Below are 27,791 nucleotides of genomic sequence, written 5' to 3'. Positions count from 1 at the left end.
ACTGCTCTGATGAGCTAGTGTGATTATTTCTGTTTTTTTATGGAGCCCCATCATAACATGATTAATATTCATCAATATTTCCTTTTACCTGATCTTATACTTGTGAAGTGATGTTCTGACATTAATTAGATTCTATAAGCAGGTTTTCCTACTGGAAAGAGAATATGCAACCAGTTGATGTAGGTATTCTAATTTGTTGAGCATTTTTTTCCTTCCTCTAAGAATAATTTTTATTTTTATTTAATTATTATTATTATTATTATTTTGTCTGTTTTTAGAGAGAGAGTGAGCACACAAGCAGGGGAGAGGGACAGAGGGGGAGAGAGAGAATCTTAAGCAGGCTCCACACTCAGCACAAGGCCTGATGCAGGGCTTGATCCCACAACCTTGGGATCATGACCTGAACCAAAATCAAGAGTCGGATACACAACAGACTGAGCCACCCAGGTACCCCTTAAAAAAATCATTAAAAATTTTTTTTAACATTCATTTTTGAGAGGCAGAGAGAGACAGAGCACGAGTTGGGGAAGGCAAAGAGAGAGGGAGACACAGAATCTGGAGCGGATTCCAGGCTCTGAGCTGTCAGTACAAAGCCCGACGTAGGGCTCCAACTCACGAACCATGAGATCATGACCTGAGTTGAAGTCAGACGCCTAACCAACTGAGCCACCAGGCACCCCAAAAAATAATTTTTAAAAAGATAAAGTAATACATGCTTATCATTAAATAACGTAAAGAATATAAGGTAAAAATAAAGATTACTTCTTATACAGTTTCCTTTCAGTCCTACTCAATGGGAATAACACTTTATTTTTTGTTGTAAATTAATTTTCTTCACAGGATATCTCATGCTCAACATGTTTTCTTTATGACCTTGTTTAAAAGGGATCTCTTGTGTATTTACTCAGAATGAACTAACAAAACTGAGTATCTTCATACCCCAAATGGAGGGCCAATCCTTTCATTCAGAGTCCTTTTTATTTTCAAGGTCTGGTATGCTCTGCAGAAAGTGTAAGCTTTAGCTACCATTCACAGCATCGAGACCAATTTGGGGAGAATATGTATAATGTTTGCTCACTGCATTATATGGTTAATTCAGTCTTATGAAGTACCACTCATTTGTTTTTATGTGAATTGTCTTACTTAGTTTTTAGTTATTTTCTAGGAGTCTTTTTACTGCCCCACGGATTAAGTGGAGAGTAAGAAAAGTGACATTAGTCTTAATGAGAACTCAGTATGCACCTACTTCAATGGTTTAAAAAAAAATGCATGAAGAAGACAAATCTGAAATGATATAGGTTATAGATTGGCTTAAAAAATTTTTTTTACTGTTTATTTTTTGAGAGAGAGAGAGAGAGAGAGAGAGAGCAGGGGAGGGGCAGACAGAGAGGGAGATACAGAATCTGAGACAGGCTCCAGGCTCTGAGCTGTCAGCCCAGAGCCCAATGCAAGGCTTGAACCCACGAGCTGCGAGATCATGACCTGAACCAAAGTCAGATACTTAACCAACTGAGCCACCTAGGTGCTCCTATTGGCTTTTAAAAAAATAAGGGCGAGATTATTATTATTGGTCATTTTCAAACTCAACACAATTTCTGATGAGAAAAATTAGTTCCCTAAGATGAATAGGTTAGGTTTTTAATGTACATGAAATTTATTTCAAAAGATGTTTCTCAATGGAGAATATCTGGATCTTTATTGAAAGTGCTTTCATTCATGGATTTACAGATGACACCTTGAGGTTATGATTTCCAAGGGAAATTATTATTTTAGGAACAGAAAACACAACTTGCCAAAATAATGTTGATAAAACTAAAGACAAACATAATTTTGTAACTTTAAAAAAGCTTAAATAATAAAGAGGGAGAGACTACATTATTTTCATAAATGAACCAAACTTACAAAGTGTATTCATTTTATTTAAGGCTGAGTTTTAAAAATAATTTCATACAAAAAAAACCTGATAAATTTTGTGAGAATAATTTTTTAGGTGGGACAAACATGATGGTGAACAATAATACACAAATCTGGTGGCTGTAGGGAAAAATGAGAGATTTTTCATGTAGATTAAAAAGCAGAGATTTTCCAAAAGCAATTTATCCTTTTATCCTTTCATAAAATTATAATTAAATTTTCTTTCAATTAACAGGCAAAATATTACCGCAGAAGTAAAGATACTCTAAAACATTCATAGATCTACCTACCCTCTCTCTCTTTTTTTGATTAAAGAAGACCTGGAATTATTTTGCCACACATTTATTATTTGCCAGTTTTCATAAAATGGCATGCTGTAAAGGTAGTTACAAAAATACACAGTAGAAATATCTTTGGAGAGGCTGTGATTTAGTAAATATTGCATTTGTTCAAGACAGTCATGGGGATGTAAGCCCAGTGCTCATATTGGCTCTATTTTTGTCAACTTTATTTTCTGATATTAGAAGTTAGACATGATTTAATAACTATTTGAGGCAGAATTACTGAATATATGCTCTTGATAAAATAAAGAACCCCAGCAACATGGGAATGTAACCTCAGTCATCAGGCCCACTAGGACAGATAGACAGGTTTGCTCATCTCTTATTTGACATCAATGGTTGCTGCTTGAGGAGTTTTAATAGATTTATTTTGATCTTTTCTTTTTAAATTTAAGGTTACCCATGGGTTAGGCAAAATACCGAGATTAGAATGCAAATTTGCACACTGCCTTAATACTGACTTTATCTCCAGCTTAGGAGAAACAGCCTTTTGCCCTCTCGAGGAGCAGCTTCACTCGTCCTAATGCTGTGATTCTTAGTGCAGATGCTAAAATTAAAAATCCAATAAGACTAGGCATGGGTTTATCTATTATGCCATCCTGGCATAGGTTATCAGTTTGTCCTGGAAAGTTCCGATTTTATTATATATTTTTTTGTCTGTATTTTCATACATGTAAAGTGGAGCTTTTACTTTAAATATCAGCATAGAGGGATGGCCTTTTCAATGTCATCTGAGCAATAATAAAGGCTCTAAAGGCATACTAGTTTCCATGCAAATGCTATCTCATGGTACATAGATAATAAAACTTTATTAATAAAATACTAAAATACACAAAGGCACTCTCATGGTACATTTTTGGTTTTCTCAACTTATTAATTTCCAGGTCTGATAGGTCTAGTTTTTGTAGATCCGACATAAACTTGATTATAGAAGACAGGCCACCTGGATTTAAATTCCCAAAGGTACCACAACTTTGGGGGCACAAAATGAAATAACAAAATAAACACACAGTAAAATCAATTTCTGTTTGATAGAAGGAAGGGCCCAGTAGAGCTAATCTGCTTTCTGAAAAATAATTAAGAATCCAAACTAATCACACATATAAACCAGTTTATTAGATTGTCAGTGATACTTTGAGACAAATTCAAGTTATTTTATTTTACTTTATATAAACAGAGGAAGGGAGGAAAGTTTTAAACTTCAAGCTTTGTTCAGCATGTGTGCAGTTAGCATCCACAAAAGCACCATTGGATATGGAAGAATTAGCACCACAGAATTTTAGGACCTAACTGTTAACATGCATCACTGGAAAACTTGGAACATAAAAACTGAAGTGGTACGTGGTATGGTCTATTATAAACAATACAAGGCAATTTATGATTTGTTTCCATACAGTACAATACAATCACCAATCAATGAGAACTTTTTAAGTACAATACAGGACAAAAAACACGTTGTACCCTGTTAACACTAAAACAGTTACAGATTTAAAAACATGTTTCTTGTGAGAGGCAGTGGGTTGAAACTATCCCTCCTCCTCCTTTTAAATTGAGTTAAATAGTTACATGATCTCTTAAGAAAGTATTTTCAAATCTATGTCCCTCTACCTCAGTGCTGACAAATGGTTTTTTGAAAACTGAAAGGCTTGATGAATTAAAACAAAACAAAACAAAACAAAACAAAGCCAAAACCCGGTAAGAGTCAATAAGTACTCCAGTGTGGTGGAAGATATTCCACATAAGATGAGTTTGAAAATGATGCCAGTGGTGTTGACACTTGTCTTCCCTTCGGTGGAGGGATGTCAAGTACAGAAGCCTTGCATTCACGGTGAACTTCGGTTCATTTCTTTCACACAATGCCTTTATTCTGGAGTGTAACATAAGAGACTTATTCCTTATTCCTCAACTGTTTTTGTAGTGTCATAGGGCTGTTCCTTATGCTGGATTTGACAACAGTGAAAAGGGTTGGTATTCTCCCTGGATTTAGGGAAATTTGAGCTAAAGAAAAAATATTAATTTAAATTTAGCATATATGAAATTTTAAAGGGAGTTTCACTATTTTCACAGTACAAACCCATAATGAATATCATTGAAAACCTTTCTGTTAGAAAGCATGTAACAAACCCTCAATTTTAAGTTATGTCTAGGCCAATTTTGGCATATTAGAAGATACTGTATAAGAAATGTGCAATAAGAATGGATAGATACAGGTATATTCAGATCTCAATGCACTGATGCCAAGGAAAATATATTTTTACTCACCAAGAGAAGAATATACCTTGAAGCATCTATGCAGACACATGAATCAATCATGTATCTGCCCAACTTCTAATTCTGGAATAGTGATAACAGGGTCATTTAAGAAAAAGTATTCAATTACAGTATGGCAGCAATTTTATGTTGTATATATTTAACAGCAAAACATTTTTGAAAATAGAATCATTATTATACGGTAAGTTTACAATTCACCATTTCTATACTTGTAATACATGCGTTTATTTGTTTTCCCAGTTTAAAAAAAATCCCACTAAGACCAACATCTTTCAGAACAACAATCTAACATTAAACAAAACCTCCTAAGGAAAATATTTAGCATCACAGAGATTTGAGAAAAGTCTGTTTACTCAGCATCACAAAATACTCAATAGATCTACATTTAAGATTGTTCATGCCATGACAATTAACACACCTTTGGGCTAATATATCTTATTTAAAAAAAAGATACCAAGATACAAACCAAAGAATTGACATGGAACTTATTTTTAGTTTCTCCTTGATAAGAGTAGACTGCTAATAAACTTGACTCCTGTCTGTACCATGTAATGAAAACTGCATCTATGAAGCAGCATTCACATTTAGCAAAACATTTAAAACTAGTGATAGAAAAATGGCCACCACAGAGAAAGAATTAAAGATAAGTACAATTATAGACAAATGTTTTCTTCTTAAGTGAACTGCCCCCAAATGAAAAGGAAAGCAAAGTTTGTTTGCTTTGAAATATTCTTCTGTTAAAAAAATTTCTTGGATAAAAGAAAGCTAGCCTATGTTTTATAAATGTCAGAAAGATGTAAGGTTGAGCTTCAGAAAAAATTTAACTTTTGAAAAAATTATCCTAGGCTTTTTCTGCTGAATCACCTCCCTTGTATAAATCAACTATTAATTTTCTGAAGAGGGTACACCTATACAGAGCAGCACACCCATAATACTGATTTAAATTTGATAATTTACCAGGCGGGGCTGACTTGAACATAGAAGAAACAAAACTAATTCTCAACGTTTTAGTTTAAAAAAAACTCAACTAAACAAAACTGAGTTATGACAGGCTGGCATAATAATTTTGATTGCCCTTATATTTGACCAACACTTAAACACAAGGTAGTGCCAGTTAAAAATAAGATTTAAAAAACAAAAAGCTGACTAAAGATTGTTCAAGGAAAAAGCCTTCAAATCTTACATTTTTACCCCAAATGACTGTAGACTAACTTAGACTAACAGTTTTGCTATTATCACACATACTTTTGTTACTCTAGAGTTTTATTTCTGAATTGTTCATTGGTTCTACCATGTAACACAATTTTCTGTTAAGGTAAAATACTTTGAATTATTATAAGAAGCTTTAGAAAAACACATAAGCAGGATAAATTTATAAAAGGATAAAGAATATTTTATGGGGTTTAGACAAATTCTATACAGACAAATAGCTAGTTTAAGGTAATAAAGTGCCTTCATTTCTAGGTAATTAATTTTTCATTAAAATATTTTAAGGCTTTATAAGAAACTTAACATTATTAGAAGTTTGATAATATACAGGGTTAGGCTATTAATTAGCATTCTTTCATAGGTCTTATTTCATTTAGTCTTTTAATCCATATTAGGTGCTTTTCAATAAACAGCAGCTTAAAATTATAAATTTGGATTATAAAGTCTGAATTCTTTTTGTGAGGAAAAAGAAAGATGTATAATTTCTAAATGCTCTGATTTGTACATAAGACTCGCATGTGGCTTATAACAACCTAGCTTATGTTATAATATGCAACAACAGCCAATGCCCCTCAACAAGTTCAACAGAATATTTATCCTATGGCAAACAGAGCCATCATTTCACTCATTTATATATTCTGTTGTCTTTACATTTAAAATGATTGTACAGCCTTAAATGGAAAAGGCCAGAGGAAATCTCAGATAAATTCTTCAAATACAGGCACAATGAGTATTTTTTATTGCAGTAGCTTATGCATAATCTGTACTGATGGATGCCACCATCCAATGTTAAAGCATTTATATTTGTTTTTATTTTACTTGTACCACCCATGGGTGTATCACAGTAAAATACTGGAAACCTAACAGAAGTGTCTGCAATAGCCATAATCATACAGAATTCTATTTTTTCTTGTCATTTCTCTTTGGAATGAATATACGAGGGTATTTTAAGCGATGCTGTGTAGTTAGTTATGTTGGCAGCCCCAGATTTTAAGATAAATTATGACTCGATGGATGTCAAGTTACTCGATTGGTTATAATCAATAAAAACTAATTAAAATGATTGACTATTGTTTTTCAGGAGTTTAGCTATTTTTATGAGATTACTAAAGTCAGGTGCCAGATCAAATGGCCATGATACCCAAAATGCTTATCTAACTACCACTGGATTAATTTTAAATTAAAGGTTTTTGAGGTTAGGATGGAGGAGGAAAGTTAAACCTCATTGCAAAGAATGGTTTAAATTAAATGTTCCACATAATTAGAGAAACGGGAAGTACCAGGAGGAAAAAGTGCCAGTATTAAAACCTAGTTTGGTTTTCAGTCTAAAGCCTAGTAAGAGTAACTCCTGGCAATTAAAAAAAATTAAAACAGCATAAATCTCTATAATTGCACATTCCTTTACCAAAGTGCCACAAGTTACCAAAAATTTTTTTAAATGCGTCCGATGCTACTTTTCAAAATCAAAGTACATATAAACTTTTACCTTTTTCATAACAGTATAGTAGTTTTACAAATTTATCATAAATATAAGCAGGAAGTAATTACAACCTTCTAAAAACAGTATAGTGTGTTTTTAAAAAATAACTGTTAGAACCTTTGTCATTATGAAGATTCAAATCCATGTATAGCCAAAGCATTCCCATAATATCCCAAAACATCATGAGAATTTGTTTAGGCAAATTTTATTAGTACTCTGCCATGCAGTGCAGACACCATAGCTTTTTTTTTTTTTTTTTTTTAATATTGGTTTAGTTATCTTGTTTGAATCTGACTACATATTATACTTACTCTCTTTAATCACTGAAGTGACAATATATGTGTAATAACTGAGTTCTGAAAACAGTATTAAACACTGAGGTTTCTAGCCTTAGTTGCTCATTCCTATTAATCACGGCAAAAATGTCTGATGCATGGGTTATTAATCTGCATGCTTCTGTCTCTTCATCTAAATGGAAATGTATACCGATAATCTAATAAGGACAACAGGACATTAGAGACCAAAACACCCAATATATGGAATGAATAAAATAAGCAACTGTATAGAAATTCTCCATATCATTAAATTTGTTAAATCAGGGAAAGACAATAAAAAATAAGATCTCTTTACCAAGTAATAATTATATTAATATATATTTTTAAAAATAAGTGGCATGCATATAATGAGGTTAAATTTTTAATGTTTTTATTGTTTGAATGTGATGAAGTTAAGCTACAGAGGTATGTCATTATAAACTGAGACCAAAAAAACAAACAAAACAAAACTATATTCTTCAGAGGAAAAAGAGTGTGTAAGATCATGATTCTCAATGACAGGTCATCTGCCTTCTGTTATGCCACAGGCTAAACATAGTGGTGTAGTGCCTCATTTAATTAGGATGAAAATGCTGGTAAAATGTAAAAATGCTAATAATAAAATAAGATTACTTTGTAGTCATGGAACATTAAATGACTATTGAAAAAGAACTCCTTCCTTTTCCTACAGTTTGATAATCTTAATCTTGGGTGTAAGAATGTCACCATATAAAAGGATATGAAAGAAATGCCCAATTCTATAAATTCTTCACCTTCTGAGGATATAGAGTAGGATGTAAATTGGTATCTTAGTCCTCTAGAATTCACAAACTTTAAAAACATAAGTAAAAGCAGAAAGAATCAGGCATGATAAATCACTGATAACAACTCCCCCAAACCCAATATACTGATAGGTTAATCACAGAAAGGTAGACATTCATTCTACATAATTTAATGAACGTTCTTTTAGTTTCTCAATATGAAAATATAATTGCTTGTTGGTAGATAACAGTCTTGGATAGTGGCAGCATTTAAAAATTGTTAAAGAAACACTTCAAATAAACACTGAAATGCAGAAGATTCTTAATAAAAGGTGAAGAATGGGGAAACCCCATGCTATATTTAATTCTTGCATTACCCAAAGTAAGATTGCACAATCTCTCTTGTCAATACACACAGATATTTTCTTGGCTTTGTAAAATCTACCTAGGAAATTGTATTTACCTAATTTAGCTTTTCTCTGGTAGTAGTCCTTTAGCGCTGACATAAATATTGAAGATACCTATAAGAACCATTCCTACCATATAATTTAATCTTGTTTTCTATTACTCGGCTATTTTATAGCACTTTTCATTTCCAAAACGCTGCACAACTAATTATGATAGTTACTTCTCATTCTACAAGATGAGCCAAGTTAATAAATTGCTTGTGCAGTGGTGGAGCTATACAGGGTTTTCAGAGATCCTATGTATCTTCTCTGTTAGATAGGCAGTTATCTGCATTGCCCTCTGCTATGTATCTTTGAGGCTATGCTCCTTGAGGCCAAAGACTAGATCTCGTTGTCTGCTGTATACCCATACCTATCAGAATGTTTACCTCGTGTTGTATGCAAAATAAATGTCTGTTGATTTAATGACTGAGAAACAGGACTGAGAAAATAAAACAAAGAACCTCAACATACTGCCCCTCTCACCTTCAACCTCCAAGTGAAGAGCCATGTTTACCTCACTCTTGCTTCTCCACTACAATAGGCTAAGAGGTATTACTTGTCTTACACAATAGGGTTGTATTACTCACTTTTAAATCTCCCTGGAGAAGACCTTATGGTATGTGTCCTCCAGAGTAGCAATAACTCGACTCTTTCTACAACTACTCCTAAAACTAAATTATTCACCTTTCTTTTGGTCAACTATTTATTTAAAAAAATTTTTTTAATGTTTATTTATTTTTGAGAGAGAGAGAATGCAAGTAGGGGAGGGGCAGAGAGAGAGGGAGACACAGAATCTGAAGCAGGCTCTAGGCTCTGAGCTGTCAGCACAGAGCTAGACTCGGGGCTTGAACTCACAAACTGGAAGATCATGACCTGAGCTGAAGTTGGGCACTTAACCGACTGGGCCACCCAGGAGCCCCTTTGAACAACTATTTAAATTAAAAGTTATGTTTCTGCACACAATAGACTATTCTTAAGCTAAATCAGGCATAAGGAATAGAGAAAATCCTCACTGTTGTAATCATTGGCATGAATATGGAGTCTATCAGAAGGTACCAAAAAGACAGACATACAGCAAAAGGGATTAGGGACTAGAGGTCCTTTAATTTTCTGGAAATTAGCGCAGAGAAGCTGAGATCCTTGAGAAAATAGTGATTTTAATGAACTAGGTTAATGTCACATTTAAACTAGATGATATTGAAAGTCTTTCCAGCTCTAAAATTCTATGTTGTGCTAACTGATTCCTCTTCTGGTAAGATGAGAATCTACTCAGTATTCAGAATATATTTTAAAGTAAAAATGATAAACTTGAAAAATTTGATGTTTTGGAATGATTAAACAACTGTGAATATTAAGTTTTTTTAAACCATCTTTACTTCTGTTTTTCCCCAACAATACCATGTAAAGCCTTTTAAATCCTGAATAAATATAATTAAATTATATCAATATAGTCTGGATATTACTTTGCTGACAATACTTTATATTGTTAGCAAAATTAGTAGTGAGGAGTTTGCTCCTACTCCTACTACTTTACATGAACATGTCCCCTAAAGAATAAGTCTTAAGTACAATTCATGATCTCATTTCCAACTTCAAAGAGAGGAGGTGAAATTATTTCTTGTAAAAATTAAATTATTGTTTTAAATCACAGTAGTGGAAAAAACCAATGGCTATGATATTAAGTTTGAATTTCTAAATTACTGTATATGTTTATAAAAACAGCACTATTAATTAGAACACTTTGAGAAGCAACAAAAACAATACTAGTTTCCAAAACTAGGAAGCAAAATCTACTTTTCATTAGCCAGAACCTTAAAAATGTGGTAGGAGGAAAGATGGTTCACTATCAGTGTTAATTTCTGTTAAGCTAGGACTTCTCAACACCCTCCAAGCAGAGTGTATTCCCTGGGAAATCAGGTTTATAATTCTTTATTTCACAACCTAAAACCTCTTTACCCTTCTAATATTAAATTGATATCATTACTCATACTCAAATGGGAAGAAGGGCCATATTCTCATTTTTCCACATGGCAACAAACAGCATTGGCAGTTAATTAAAATTAATTACTACAACTAAAATGATGATGAACTGCTGAGAGAATTCATGCACACTGCTCAAAAGTAGTTAATCATCTTTATATGTTTAGAACATAGATCCTTGAGGTTTGGTATGACAGCATTGTAAGTCCTCCATACAGGTTAAATTATACTAATGAGATACTCTTTTTTTTTTTTTTTTTAAGAATCTGTCTTTTTTTAAAAACATATTTATTTATTTTGAGAGAGAGAGAGAAAAATAGAGCATGTACACAGGTGGCAGAGGGGCAGAGAGAGAGGGAGAGAGAAATCCCAAGCAGGCTCTACACTGTCAGCTCAGAGCCTGACACAGGGCTTGATTTCACAAACCGTGAGCTCATGACTTGAACCAAAATCAAGGAGTGGACAATTAACCTGCTGAGCCACTCAGGTGCCCCACTAATGAGATACTCTTGATAATTTAAATGCAACTGCTTTTTTATGTAAAATAAGACAAATGAGAAGTAAGACTTAAGCCAAATTGTATACTAAAGTAGGTTGTGTTAAAGGGAAGTGTCACTTCAACATTTTTGGAATTATTAGAATGAAATATGAATGTGGTAACAGAATTTAGGAACCATATGAGAAAAATAAGTATGAGAGGAGAGAAGGAATGTGTATTTAGTGGAGAGCAGAAAGAAATGAGAAAATCAGTGGATGTGAGGGATTCGCAGAATGGACATAATCTGAAATTTTATTCTCTCAGTAATCTGGCACAACTTCTTATCCGTTTGAGTGCCTTTTTCCATAGAACCGATGCAAGCACTATAGTACTTTATCGTCATTTCTCCCCTTACTGAATAGTTGTATAAACACTGAAAATGACATGATAACATTCCATAAAGTTAAGAAGGTGCTTGTTGTGTGTGTTGTTGATGTGTACATTAGTGTTCTGGGACCTCTTTGTGGTTCTTCTTATTTAAGAATCTTAAAAGTGGAGATGGTTTGGGATGGACTAGCCGAGGGCCAGCTCAATCCTTGCCATTATGTAGTTAGGTCAAAATTCAGACTTCTTTTTGGTCAGAATAAAATTCTCTTGAATCTCAACAGCAGATAGCGACAATTCATCCTTTAGGATCTGTTGGTATGCAATTTACTATGACTTCCTAGAATCACAGTATAGTCTTCACTTAAACTTATTACTACTCCCAAATTTTAAAGAATCTTTGCTTAAAATGGCAATTTTTTGGTAAATCCAGTTAGAACTTAAAAAAAATGCGAATGCAATCTGGATGTTGCTTTCATTGTATCTACTTTCCTTCCATTTGTATAAATTATGGAACATAGTGAGTTTGTAATAATAAAACTGAGCTCATAAGGTCTACGTTATTATACAATTTTAAGAGCACATAAAAGCTACCAAGGCATCACCATATTGATGAACAGTGAAAGCATTCCTTCCAGCATGTTTTGATCATGGACCTATCATCAGAAGCATCTTCTCACCTGGAATTATTTTTCACATTTGCTTTCTGAGGTCAAAGAAGAAATACAAAGGGAAAGAAACAATGACAGATCCGCGGCCATTGCAATTGCTGAAGTGCAGTTGCCCAGTGTCTTTGTTGTTAATAGAACAGTTTAGAATCTCCCAGAAGAGTACCTCTTGATGCACATAACAGTAATTAAGGTGGGAGAGCCATTTGAATGTTAGGAGTACTGTCACTTAATATTAATATTGGAGGGTATTTTGTCCCCTTCATTCTTACTGTGGTTTTGCTGCCCTGATTTCAAAGGTAGTCATGTATCAATTAAGATACTTGGTTAAAAAAAAAAAAAAAAGATACTTGGTGAAGATCTAATTTTTTTTTGCCTGTTTTTTTTTACAAAAATATTATCCGTAATAAAAAGAAACTATTTAACTGGTAAACTCAACGACATGGATGATTTCAAAAGTATTAGGCTAAGTCAAAGAAGCCAAGTACAAAAAACACATGTTCACTTATATACAATTCCAGAATAGACAAAACTAGCCTGTGGTGATACAAATCAGATCAGTGATTGATTTTGGAAGATGGGATTGGGGGAGGGTGGGGCTGTTGACTGGAAAGGGATACACAGAAATTTTCTGGTGTGAGAAAAATGTTTTATGTCTTGATATCCGTCAAAATGGATTAAATGATATATTAAGATTTGAGCATTTTACTGTATGTAAATTATAGCTTAATATAAAATGTGAAGGAGCATTGCCACTAAACACAATGTTCTTGCTGATGCATCAGAGATTAGCTGGCATTTTTCTTTTTTTCATTTTAAGACTTCTGCCTTGCAACTGTCCTATAAAGAGTAACATATCCTAGAATGGGATCCACGACTAATACTCTACAGAGAACATGGATTTTATATCAGGGCACTGAACTAAACCAGATTTTTTATTGCTGGAGAAAAAAGAAGACAAATTCTTACATGGAACATACTGAATGTATTGGCTCTAAGAAAAGAATATAAAACCTCTCACGCTTAAAACATAGCCTAGAACAGAAAAAAGTTTTTAAGTTAAATTTATCACCATGAAAATATTAATTTATAAAGCTATAAAAAATCAATAAAAACGTGGCTCAAATACTACTTAGAAGTGATCATGGCAGAATGGCCGTCAGTCTTATTTCCCCAAAGATGAGTGAACACAGTAGCTCAGCAGTATTCCACTGGTATATTGAGGGACTTAAAACATGGGAAGGAAACAAGATTTTACTTTTGCTACTTTGGTGCATAATCAAGTGTATTTATTGAGTATCACATTTTAAAACCATTTTGAATGCCAATGTTTGGGGCTTAATTTATGATCACCTAGCCACTTCAAATCTAAGGGGCCACGTGTTCATCAACTTTAAAGAGGTTACATTATCCAATGAATATTCCAGTTCCCTAAAGAAATAACCTTATTACCCTATCTGACAATTCAAAATAAATAAGCAAAACAATTCTATTAGTTCTGAGAAGAAAGTAGTCATGCCTTGAAAAGAATTTATCTACATGTGATGCCAAGTATTCATGAGAAAAATTAAAACTAAGATCAGGGGCACCTGGGTGGCTCAGTTGGTTAAGCACCAGACTTTGGCTCAGGTCATGATCTCGTGGCTCATGGGTTCCAGACCCATATTGGGCTTTGTGCTGACAGCTCAGAGCCTGAAGCCTACTTTGGATTCTGTGTCTCCCTCTGTCTCTGTCCCTTCCCCACTCGTGCTCTGTTTCTCTCTCTCTCTCTCAAACATTAAAAAAAACAACCCTAAAATCAAAAGCCAGATAATAATTTCTCCATTTCATTTCTTTCTTTTCCAATTCAAACCCACCAAATGTTTATATTTTAAACCCACATGTCATACAGCAAATCTAAAATACATAATTTTACTACTCATCAATATCTCCACCTGAGATTAGACAGAAAAAAATGAAAAAAAAAAAAATGCAATTTCCCTAGCATAATGCCTGGCCTATGGGAGCAACTCAGTATTTGTTGAATAAATGAATGAATGCTTTTGTTTCCCTTGATTACCATTTCTTACCTCACACAGGGGCTTCTTACTGCACATTAAAAATTCAGTATGATTGAAAAGGAAAAGCATAGACATTTACTTAGTAAAAGACAGCAATGCTCTGAAACCCCTAAACCACATGTCATTATTGCTTCTACTGCTTTTGTTCACGTAAAAATCACATAAATATAAAGTCAACACAATTATGAAATAATAACAAATTGATAGAATATAACCTAGATTTTTGGCTATAGAATTTTCCTTAAAAACTCAGTTAATGACGCTAAAGGACATGGTTTGCTTCTCTATACTGAACAATAAAAACTTTTGTAATTAATAGAATGGATAGTTGTGAGACATTTTACATAAACATATCTGAGATAGAGATTTAGAGTTTCATTAAGTACCAAAGACAAACAAAATACAAAGTGCTAGAAGATAGAAAGAATATAGCTGAAGATTATATGAAATGAGAAAAGCTCAGTATCAAGATGATGGTCTGTAGAAGCCTCTTTATGACAGTAACTGAGGCCAGTAACTATAATGGTTCCTTTACTATCCTGAAACCAAGGGTTAAAGTATGTATTAACTATTGAAAAGCTATTTTTTTTTTCAGTCAAAAATTACCCACAACCATAATCCTGCAGTGTTTTCAACTTTAAAGTATACAAGTGTGAAAACCCTTCCAGCTGACAGAAGAAAATAAATATTCTGAATAAAGTCCACATACTATCTCCTACTGATTTGCAAGCAAAATAATAGAGAAGTAGACTCTGAGTAGTGGAAGGACAACTTACTAAAACCTAGTTCTGGTTCTGAAATGACTGGTTAGATGATTATGAAAAAACCACACACTGTTATAAAATCAGGGTGTGGCATGATTCCAAAGACTCTTTCTGGTAGAAAAAAAAATTAAAGTTAAAGGCAGATTTAGACAAGAAAATCTTAAATTGTCAAGTCACTAAGTAAACAGGTGAATATAATCCTTTCAGAAGTGGGGTCATTGATCTCCAAATCATGTAAACTAATGACCATCTTTTAAAAAAAGTATTTTATTTTTAAGCAATCTCTACACCCAACGTGGGGCTCAAACTTACAACCCTGAGATCAAGAGTTGTACGCTCTCCAACTGAGCCAGCCAGGCACCCCATGATCATCCTCTTAAAAAATGAAACAAAGCTGTATTGATTCTCACCAGCAATACAATTATGCTTTGATATTTCCCAGCCAGTGGATAGTTTATTCAGTTTCTTAATGGTCTTTTGATAAACAGAAATTTTTAATTTTGTGTAAAGAATGAATTTAAAATTTTGTATGTCTTGCCTATTGTTCGATGTGAGCACCGTTAAATTTTTCTAGACTTAGTTTGCTATACCCTAAGATCACGGAAATACTTACTAACCAGCATTTTCTCGCTTCTGTAATCTTGCTTGCTTAACACATTCTTTCCCTTCCCCCTTCCCCCTTTTTCTCCCGCCACAAGTAATGGACAAAGCCTTCCCGCCAAAGGACAGACAAAGGACGCCCAATCAGAGAGCAACAAATGTCTTTACTTTAAAATCAACCAATCAGGCCCCTCATAACCTGAAACCTCCCCTATGCTAATTGTCTCTGTCTATAAAAACGCTGTACCAACCCTGATCGGGGCCTCTTAGCGGCACTGGCAACGAGTGCGCAGAGGTCCAGGTTCGAACCTGCAATAAACGACCCTTGCCGCTTGGCTTTGACTTATGACTCTGGTGGTCTCTTGTGGGGGGTTTCGCAACCTCGGGCATTACATTTGGTGAAGCATTAATTCTTAATTTTTTTAAATAAAAGTCAGTGCCTTTTGTTTCCTGTCCAAGAAATTTCTGCCTACATAGTTGTGCACTTTTATATTTGACTGGCAATAGCTTCAAGAGATTATAACTAGCTTCAAGAGATTATGACTATTGCTATACCTGAGGGTTTTTGTGGTAAAAGGAGGCTCCCTTCTAATTTTTTTTTTTTAATGTTCACTCATTTTTGAGAGAGAGAGAGACAGAGTGCCAGCAGGGGAGGGACAGAGAGAGGGAGACACAATCTGAAGCAGGTTCCAGGCTCTGAGTTGTCCACACAGAGCCTGATGGGGGGCTCGAACTCACGAACTGTGAGATCATGACCTGAGCCAAAGTCAGACGCTTAACCAAATGAGCCACCCAGGCGCCCCAAATTTTACATGATTTTGTTATACTTTCTGGGGAACTGTCCATGTTATGGGTTGGGAAGAATTAATAATGATGTTATTAGTATTTATTAAATGCTTATTATGTGATAGAAACTTTGCTAATCGCTTCAATTTTTTTTTTTTTTTTTTTAATTTATTTTTGGGACAGAGAGAGACAGAGCATGAACGGGGGAGGGGCAGAGAGAGAGGGAGACACAGAATCAGAAACAGGCTCCAGGCTCCGAGCCATCAGCCCAGAGCCTGACGCGGGGCTCGAACTCACGGACCGCGAGATCGTGACCTGGCTGAAGTCGGACGCTTAACCGACTGCGCCACCCAGGCGCCCCCGCTTCAATTTTTTTAAAGAGAATTCTGGTTGGCTATAGTTTCTGTGAGGACAATAAATCTTATCTATTTGTTATTGGTACATCCTCTGGACCAAGAAGATTTGCCCCAGAACAGTTTATAATAAGTATAAGCTGAGTGCTGATTGAATGAATTTTCACAATAGCTCTACAAAGTTAATATAATTTGCCCAAAATTACACAACATTGACAGAATCTGGACTTGAACCCAGGACTGGCTGACGTCAAAGTCTGTACAGCCGAAGTCTGTAGTGGGGCCACAAAGACTGCCCGATGACTCTGGGGGAATCCACAACCTAGAGATACAGCTAAAATTACTGCCATTACTTATAGGGACAAAGGGAATGGTTTAAAGTTATTGTTGTTTTATTCCTCTCCTAACAAAAAGTAGAAGTGGAACTTCTATTAAGCTCCTTCTTGATAATCTTAAGCATATTGATCTTTTTATATGAAGAACTATGTGATAATTTGTGCAGATTGAGCTAATATGAAACTCTTACAGGGACAGAAAAATACAATCTGCATGCAAAATTTAGAACTCAAGTCTCCTAACTCCTCAGTGATGCTGCAAAACCATGGTTAATTGAGAATGTCAGGAGCAAGGTTATTTATTTAATGGAATTTCCTAGTCAACAGACCTTTAACTACAATACTTTTTAATCCTATTGAAATTGAATCCTATTGAATACTGAATGAATACAATATAGTGAGCATAATTAAATTTTGTATGAATGAGGATACTTCAGTGCTCTAGAATCTATTGTTAACAACTATAATCACCGCAGGGACACCAAACAATAACAACAAAACAAAACTATAATCACCAGATAATGATGTAAATGAAGAATATGTAGGTTCCTGAGTTAATTTCATATAAACTTAGAATATCCTTTTCAAATTATTATGGGGTCATTTATCTTTGCTCCTAAGAGTTCATGAAAAAAATTCTCTAGTTGCTTTTTAATTGTTTACTGAACTGTGAAAAAGAAGTATTTTTATTTCTTAAATTCTGTTAATTACACTTTTTGAAGGCTACACTGCAATCAATGCAGATGCCATGACAAGATTTGTGATGACAAGACAGCTAGGGATCTGTATTCTAGTCATTAGGATCAAGTTCTGGAAGGTTCACTAAGGTGGGAGCTCAGGAAATAGATTAAAAAATAGTGATGGTCAAAAGAGGAAAAAAGGCTGAATCTAGGCAAATGACTTGTGTATATTGATTACCAAAATATGATTTGATATGCCTTCTGCCAGGGCCAAAACTCAGAATACTGAGTGCAGAATTGAGCCTAAAGATGTGATGAAAACAGAAAAATGTGTAGAATGCATTTCAAAAAAATTTTTAAATTAGTTATAAAAGCATCTAGTTCTGTTGGTGGGAATGCAAACTGGGCAGCCACTCTGGAAAACAGTATGGAGGTTCCTCAGGAAACTAAAAACAGAACTACCCTAAGATCCAGCAATTGCACTACTGGGTATTTACCCAAAGGATACAAAAATACTGATTCAAAAGGACACACGCACCTTGATGTTTATAGCAGCATTATCAACAAGAGCCAAACTATGGAGAGAACCCAAATGTCCATCAACTGATGAATGGTAAAGAAGATGTGGTATATATATATATACAATGGAATATTACTCAGCCATCAAAAGAATGAGATCTTGCCATTTGCAATGATGTGGATGGAGCAAGAATGTATTATGATAAGTGAAATAAGTCAGTCAGAGAAAGACAAATACCATATGATTTCACTCACATGTGGAATTTAACAAACAAAACAGATGAACATATGGGAAGGGGGAAAAAGAGAAGAAAGGGAAACAAACCACAAGAGACTCTTAATGGTAGAGAATAAACTATGAGTTGACAGAGAGTAGGAGATGGGCTAGACGGGTGATGGGTACTAAGGAGGGCACTTGTTGTGATGAGCACTGGGTGTCATATGTAAGTGATGAATCACTGAATTCTACTCCTGAAACCAATATTTCAGGAGTATGTTAACTAACTAAAATTTAAATTAAAAAAAATGTGCCTAATTCACAGAACCAGAACAAATAATTCTGAAATTTGCATGGAACCCCAAAAGACTCTGAATAGCCAAAGTAATCTTGAGAAACAAGAACAAAGCTGGAGGTATTACAATCCTAGATTTCAAGATATACTACAGAGCAATAGTAATCAAAACAGGATGTTACTGGCACAAAAACAGACAAACAAAACAGAGAACTCAGAAATAAACCTGTGGTCAATCGTCAATTAATCTATGACAAAGGAAACAGAATATACAATGAGGAAAAGACAGTCTCTTCAATAAATAGTGTTGGGAAAACTGGACAGATACATACATAGGAATGAAACTGGACCACGTTTTTACACCATATACAAAATAAACTCAAAATGAATTACAGATTTAAATACAAGACCTGAAATCGTAAAACTTCTAGAAGAAAACATGCAATAAGCTCTTTGACATTTGTCTAAGCAATATTTTTTTGGATATGTCTTCTTAGGCAAGGGCAACAAAAGCAAAGACAAATAATTTGAGCTACATCAAACTAAAAAAACTTTTGCACAGTGAAGGAAACCACCAACAAAATGAAAAGGCCTACTACTGAATGGGAGAAGATACTTGCAAATTATGTATCTGTTAAGGGGTTGACAACTAAAACATATAAAGAACTCACACAACTCAATAACAACAACACAAAAGAAACAATCTGATTAAAAGATGGGTGAGGACCTGAACAGACATTTTTCCAAACAAGACATACAGATGACCAACATACACACGAAAAGATGCTCAACATCACTAATGATCAGGGAAATGCAAATCAAAATCACAATGAGATCTCACCTCACACCTGTCAGAATGGCCATTATCAAAAAGACAAGAAGTAACAAGTATTGATGAGGACATGGAGAAAAGGCAACTCTTGTGCACAGTGGTGGGAATATAAATTGGTGCAACCCCTATGGAAAACTATATGGAGGTGCCTCAAAAAATTAAAAATAGAAATACCACATGATCCAGCAATTCTACATCAGGATATTTATCTGAAGAAAACAAAAACATTTAAAAAGATATGTTTCTCTTATATTCACTGCAGCATTATTTACAGTAGCCAAGGTATGGAAGCAACCTAAGTGTTCATCGATAGATAAATGGACAAAGAAGATGTGATATGTATATAATGGAATATTACTCAGCCATAAAATAGAATGAAATATTGCCATTTGTGATAACATGGATGGACCTGGAGGGTATTATGCTAAATGAAATATGTCACAGAAAGACAAATACCATATGATTTCACTTATATGTGGAATCTAAAAAACAAATGAACAAACAAAACAGAAACAGACACGTAGATACAGAGAATAAACTGGTGGTTGCCAGAGGGTAAGGGGGAAGGCAGATGGGTGAAACAGGTGAAGGGAATTAACTTCCAGTTATAAAATAAATACATTTTGGGGATGTGATGTACAGCAGAGGGGATATAGTCAGTAGTATTGTAATAACTTTGTATTGTGACAGATGGTAACTAGACCTACTGTAGTGATCATTTTGTAATGTATAAAAATACTGAATTACTCTCTTGTACCCTTGAAACCAATGTAATATTGTATGTCAATTATAATAAAAAACTATTTAAATTATCTGTAAAAACATGTGCTTAATTTTACCAAATTGTGATTTCAAGTTTACCATTTAAAATTTCTATAATGTTTCTTAAGAAGGCTGCAGTGAGAAGTGGGCTCCTTATAAACCTCGGAATTTTATTAGATTGCTAAGTGACATAGTAAATCATTTAAACCTGCCAGGTCCTGTTTTCTTCATCTGTTAACTGAGGTTAGAGATAATGAACAAAACAATCTAAATCAGTATTCTCATCAGGATGAAATGAGATACAATATGTGAAGGATCTTTGAAAAATATGTGAAATTATATGCAAATTATTGTAATTGAAATTCCGTATTCTTTTTACATTTAATTTAATTAGAAATTCCAGTTATGGAAAAACTTTGAGGACGAATGAATCTTTTGTATCAGTAGCTAATTGAATTTATCCATTAGTGACTCTTCTTTGCAATGTATCTACTGAAAATGATTATAGTTTCTGATTCACCAACACAGTAACAGTAGAATCAGGCTCATTTCACTTGGCTAAGATATTGGTGAGATTCGTAGCTGGGAACACTGATGGGTTTTTGTAAATCCAGACATATGGAGAGAAAAGGAGTTTGTGAAGATACTGTATGTGCAAAGAGAGTGAAATAAAATTAAAGTGAGGTTAAATACTAAAGCCTAGAGCAGGGAGGGCAAATATAGGATATGATGTTTACTACTTCTTGTCTTCCTCCACCTCTCCCCACCTCAGTCCCCCATGCACACACAGAAACCACAGCAGTCTTTTATGATGAACCTGCATGGGGCTTTACATTCATCTCCAACCTAGAATTTAGGAAATCATTACCTTGAATACAGTAGTCACGTGAGATGAAACACAATCATTATTTTCATCCTTGGACATCAAAAGAGATTTGGAATGGATAAGACAAAATTATTATTTAAAACAGTGCTATTCTCTAAATCTGCATCAGTGAAATATATTTTGAGCATTATAACAGGATGTAGATAATTAAATCATATTTAAAGGATAAATTGTTAAAGGGAAAATAATATTTGGCATTTTATAATGCTTCAAACACACTTCTCATACACACCAACACACTGCTTAGCACATGGCAGATAATCAGATGAATATCCGTTGAATGAAAAATATGAAAGTTCAATTGGCTTCCAAAAGCTGCTCTGAATCAAACAATTTTGGACACGGCACACTTAAAGCTAATAGCAGTGGCATATTTTTCTTTTGTAAATTCTTGGATCTTTAGCCCCTAGCATAGCGCCTGGAACAAGGGAGCCACTCAACATCCATGAGTGAAAAGAACAGGATCATTTCTCTATTGAACAAGGGAAAGAATATTTCTGAAGTAAAATTTAGGAGGTGCAGGAAACAAAAGGTCCCATATTCTACTGTATCTTAACCTGTGAGTCAGTCCTTGACATAGTATTTATCAGGTTTTAAAGTTATTGCTTTCATTCATACTTGTTGCCATTTTGATTTGTCTGTGAAGTACTGTGATCTTGAAGCAAGGAGATTTCAAAGGCAAAGCAGGAACAGGATCAGTGGTGATTAAGTGAAGAGAGATGATTTAAGCAATCAGCACAGTGCTAGGTATGGAGGGGAAAAGAAAAGAGGAAGAAACAGTCTCTGGTCTTAAACTTAATTAAAAAGGGGGATTGGGCAAATCAGACAGAGGAACAGTGCACTGAAATACTTCACTGAAGCAACCATATCTAAATATGAAGGATGCCAAGGAGGAATGGATGGTCAATAAATGCCAGATGAAACAAAGATGATGCGGAGAAAAATACACCAAAGAAAGAAATTGAAGATAACTGTAATCGGAGTTTTTATGACTGCAGGGATATCGAAATTGAAAGGTTCTTAGGAATCATCTGTTATGAGCCAATCCCCACAAGTGAGGAGTAAACAAGCTGGGGCCCACAGAGGTTAAATGCCTCCCCCTGGGCCAGCTACAAGGCCCAGAGTCAGGGCTTCTAACACAGAGCCCTGACCTCTATACCACACTGCTGCACCACGGGAGGGAAAAGGTGAGACCTTAGGATTCTTAAAATTCCATGAATGCTTGAAATAATAGTCTGAGTAATACGAATAAATTGGGGGAGGGGGACTTTATTAATTATAGCACAGATGTAGTGAGTAATTTGGCAATGACATTCATTTTATAGTCATTTTGTGACAGAAGTTTTAAAACTAATCATTTAGAATTAAATTATTGAAAATCTAATGTAGGAATCAAATTCTGGGTTTAACTAAGATTGATTTTTTTCCATATAAACTATAAAAAATTTCCATCAAATAAAATATAGATGTTATGTAGTATAATCCAAAGACAGCAGCAGATCACTTTAACAGAAGGTACTGCTTGAATCCCAGCTTGATACGTCATTAAATGTAATATTTGGGTCTTTTAAAAAAATAAGTCAAACAGTAAATGGTGATTAACAAACCAAATTGCACATAATAAGTTAATGACCTGAAGGATTCCTTAAATAGGAGCAGAGTTTAATAATGCTTGGAGAACAATAATGCAACTTAGCTTCAGTTATTATAAATCCAATAGGCATTCTTTATTCGAAGTAAATTTAATATTATAATTGATAAAGTATGTAAATAATTGTCAAAAAATGCTCAGGACTTGGGGAATTTTCAGGCTGAAGGTTTTACTATATTAGATACAGAGTCTTACTGACAAAATATTAGTGCCTAGCTTATGTTAGAGATGTTAGAGGAGAGGCTAAGTTCTAGGTTGTTGGCAGTGTGTGCCTTTGAGAATTGCGTGGCATGAAACGAATTTCTGTGATATTGGGGTGGTCATGGTGAGCAACGAAGAAAGATCTTAAATAGTGATGGGGCACTGGAAAGGAAAAAGAGTAATTGCTTACTATGTTACTGAACCAGATGCATTACAACTCTTTCACTAAATATTTTCAACTCAAAAATTTTTCCTCGTATTGAGAAAACATTTCTAAAAAAAAAAAAAAACAGAAACGAAAACATTTCTAATTTTATAGTGGAGATCAAGGAAATAATGAGATTCAATTTTAAAGAATTTTCTTTGAAGTAAATATCATCAGTATGTTGCAATAGATCATTAAAGAAATATCTGGGTGTACAAAAATTATGAAATTACTTAAAATTGCTGTAAATAAATAGCATTTGTCTGAAAAAATCATATACACTCATATTATGAATTGTTAAATTCATAAAATGAAGAACGATTCGGTTATCATTATCCAAGAATCACTATCAACTGGTTTTTGTGTTAGTTCCAAGATAATTTAGGCCAAGAACAGGCACATTTTTTTCCATGTTAAAATCCAGCATAATACTCATAATTATAGTATTTCTGTTTATTTAGATGGAGATTGCTTATAGGATTTAAAACTTTATTCATTTCTTTAGAAAATTTTAATAACAGAGGAAGAAGAATTTTAAAAAACTTAAAAAATAAGAATTTTAAGAATGTTTCTTGGGTTTGGGTTTTTCTTATTGCCAATGATTCCTGAACTAGCATTTGAAACATCTATTTGCAGAAATGCATTTTTATATATGCCTATTTCTCCCAGATTATATTTTTAATGAAGCTGCTTAGAGGTAAAGTTTCATATTGTACTCAGCAAAGATTTTGAAAGCATTTGGTGAACATTAATTCTGCCAAATTCCAGAAAAATTTCTAATCAACTTCGTAAGTAATGAGAAAATCCTAGAATGTACATAGGAAAAATCTACAGAAATTCCATGATTTAATTTCCTTGGTAATTCTAACCGCACACCTTCAACAAACAAACAAACAAACAAATATACAAAAACTGTCCCTCTGGAATCCCCTAGGTCTCATGAGCAATAAAGGTTACTCTTCCTTGTAACTCAGAGGAAAGTTTCCAGGACCAATATACTTCATTTGCAGCCACCCAAAGATTCTAAGGATTGCTTAATAAATGTAAGCACAATTGCTTTGCAATTGTAAACCTTTTTACATGTGAGAATTATAACAACACAGGATATATGTATCATACCTGGAGAGCTAAGTAGCAATAATCAATAGCCATAAACCAATCCACTATGGATGGGCGAAGGTTTAAGCAAATATCTTGCTTATTAAAAAAAAGAGAAAAAAGTACACCGGTGGTTGCCAGGGGATGGGGTGGAGGAATTAGACAGTTTTTCAATGGGCTTAGAGTTCAGTTTTGCAAGACAAAAAAGTTCTGGACATTGGTGGTACAACAAGGTGAATGTACTTAACACTAATGAACTGCATATTAGAAATGGTTAAGATGGTAAATTTTATGTTATGTGCTTTTTAAGCCACAATAAAAAAAAAAATTGAACTAGACCAGAAAAGTGAGGTATTCAGACTGATTAAGGATATTTTTTTTTGTACTCCTAATAAATTGTGAGTTTATATTTAAAAAAGAAAATTGGGAAAGGTCATTTTTGAGACTTAGAGGGTCATCTTGTGAAAAGGTGAAAGACAAATCACCTATGTACTTAACGCAGGCTGGAAAGACAGAATATTTTGGTTTTGACATCTGGGGAATATGTAACTGGTGGTTACATGTCAAGTAGTTTGAATTTGAACATTGGAGGTGGGGGAGAAAGTAGCATTCCCAGCGATCACTGTCCAGAAAGCTAGACAATATGATAATATGACATCTTAAATATTTGGGTTTATGTATTTAGCCTCTCTGTGTTTAAAGTGGGCCCTAGATATTAGTTGTTAATAGGATAACCAAAAAATCGTTTTGGCTGACAGTATTAAAACCTAAACAATTCCAGCTGGAAAGATGATGTGGAAGAAAGAATACAAGTCTAAGGCCATGACAAAGAATGGCCCCCACACCATTCAGAAAGAGCAAGATTAAAAAGCCAATTTCTGAACCCCACTCTGGACCAACCAAATCATAATCTCTGGGGGCAGGGACCAGAACCTACATTTTAAATATGCTGTGTACACTGGGGCGCCTGGGTGGCTCACTTGGTTGAGCTTCCGACTTTGGCTCAGGTCATGATCTCACAGTCGGTGAGTTTGAGCCCTGCATCAGGCTCTGTACTGACAGCTCAGAGCCTGGAGCCTGCTTCAGATTCTGGGTCTCCCTCTCTCTCTGACCCTCCCCTGTTCATGCTCTGTTTCTGTCTGTCTCAAAAATAAACAAACATTAAAAAAAATTTTAAATATGCTATGTACACGAATGTTTGAGAATGCCCAGACTAAATTTTAAAGGGTGAAACTTCTGTCATTTTAATGGCAGTTAGAACTCATTGGAGGCAAATACAGAGTTTAATGTTTAAGGATATTCTTGATGACACCATCATGGCCATGATTCTTTGAGCTCCTGAGAGGTACATCGGAGAGTCTCTCCTGTTTTAAAGGAGAGATTATTGGATTAAACTATCTTTGAAATATTAGAAGAGATATTCTTGAGTGAGTCAAATGGTAGTCTGTGCTGCAAGAACCAGCTGTCTGGCTAAGCTTTTTAGAGCTATAACGAGAACTTTTATAGCTCTAAAGCAAGGATAACAAATAGCAAATATTTGGCATGAAGGCTGTTCTCTCTTTCCCTATAGATGCAGATTTCAAATTCTCAACATAGCACTTTAGGGCAGCCAATCAATTGTAGTAACAAACAAGATGAAACCAATTTGCCAGGACTTCTCTGGGGGCATGGAGAGGGTGGAGGGGGGAGATTGGGCTCTCTTTAAAATTTTACACACACACACACACACACACACACTCACGCACGCGCGCGTGCATGCACAGACACGTGCAATATTCGTGCAGAGTAAAATTTACTTAGCTGAATATTTAGATATGTGTTAATAGCTTATAGACTTGATGTAATACATTTTGACTTACTCAGATCTCTCTAAAAGATATTATTATTTGTCCACTGAAATTTGGAAATGTTACAGTGTCATGAGAAAGCATAAGATGCCTGGAAGGAGTGACAAGAAAAAATGGACCCTGCAAGTGAGAATCGAGTTTCATATTGATTCATGCCAGATCCCTGAATTTAGATATTATTGCCACAGCTAACCTTTTGCCCTATACAAAGCCTTGAAAATCTCCAGGAGAAAATCACATATATTATTTGCAGCAATAATCAACTTACTTAGAATCTTGTTCTTTAATACAGAAAACTTAAGAGGAAATAGAGAATTTTGTTGTTTCTTTTCATCTTAAATTAGAAGTGCAAGAAAAAATAGAGAATGGAAATATTTTATTGCTTCAATCTTTAAAGAGAATTTAATCTAGACTTTTATGAAGAAAAACCTCATAATATGCAATAATTTGGTTATCCAATTTACTGTACCATCACTTATGTCTTCCCAAATAAACCTGTGACAGGTACTTTTGAAATAGCCACATAAGTACCAAGTACATTCCTTCATATGGCTGTTTCTGGGAAAAAAAAAAAGACTAAAAGTGAAAAGTTTCTTATGAAAATCATAAAAGCTAGACTTAATTTTGAGGGGCAAATCTCATGAAAGCTATCTTAACTAATTCATTTAATTAGTACAGCTCATGAAAATTTGAAAAAGTCTTTTATGTTGTTTTGCAATAACAAGGGGTAGGAGGAAGTCATTTTTTTTCTTAACATGTTTTCAGAATAATACTAGAAAAATTGAAATCACGCTTCTTTATCCAATGTGATAAAATAGAAGACCTGAAAACAAAAGTTCCAAGTATTCCCAAGAAATTCTCTCAGAGTTGAAAAGAATCTTCAGGGTAATAACAATCCATTTTTTTCTTGATTTATTAATTCCCTTTATGCATCCTAAACTAAGTGCATGTCTATTCTCTGCCTTAAATAATTTCAGCAACAGGGAAGGAACACTACTTCTTAAACTTGGCCCTCATGTCGAGCTGAAATTTCCTATAAATCTATTCTGTCTGAAGCTGACTCAAATAATAAGACATAAATTTTTTAACCTAAAATTTAAATTGTAGCTATAATACAACAGGACACAGAATTTTAAAAATACATTATACAGCCTATAATAATCCTTTTGACTTGGTGACTATCTCTGTTATGTTCATCTTTTTCACAATTAGGAATTCATTCATTGTTCTGGAGTACTAATCGTCGAAGGGGTAGTAGTTGGAAACAGAAGTTAATGAACTTGCAGAACTGCCAAATGTCTATATATGAATGATTTGGTATTTCTTTTTTTTTTTTTTAATTTTTTTTTTCAACGTTTTTAATTTATTTTTGGGACAGAGAGAGACAGAGCATGAACGGGGGAGGGGCAGAGAGAGAGGGAGACACAGAATCGGAAACAGGCTCCAGGCTC

At 34.3% G+C, this 27,791-nt stretch overlaps 1 protein-coding gene across 3 annotated transcripts in view; it reads right to left on the bottom strand.

Moving 5' to 3' along the window:
* Window positions 1-1,669: 1,669 nt before the first annotated feature.
* The window catches only part of PURG (purine rich element binding protein G), a 39,493-nt gene continuing 13,371 nt past the window's right edge, over window positions 1,670-27,791 (bottom strand). For all 3 annotated transcript variants that reach the window (XM_078445425.2, XM_060653173.3, XM_060653172.3), the window contains one exon: window positions 1,670-4,253. In XM_078445425.2, coding sequence (XP_078301551.1) covers window positions 4,239-4,253 — 15 coding nt within the window. In that variant the 3' untranslated portion in view covers window positions 1,670-4,238. The remainder of the gene's footprint in view (window positions 4,254-27,791) is intronic.

This window comes from Panthera onca, chromosome B1 (genome assembly GCF_046562875.1).
Source record: "Panthera onca isolate mPanOnc1 chromosome B1, mPanOnc1 haplotype 2, whole genome shotgun sequence".
In the NCBI taxonomy this organism is placed as follows: Eukaryota; Metazoa; Chordata; class Mammalia; order Carnivora; family Felidae; genus Panthera; species Panthera onca.
Note: the sequence above shows the minus strand (reverse complement) of the source record. Positions and strands in the feature narration are given on the sequence as shown.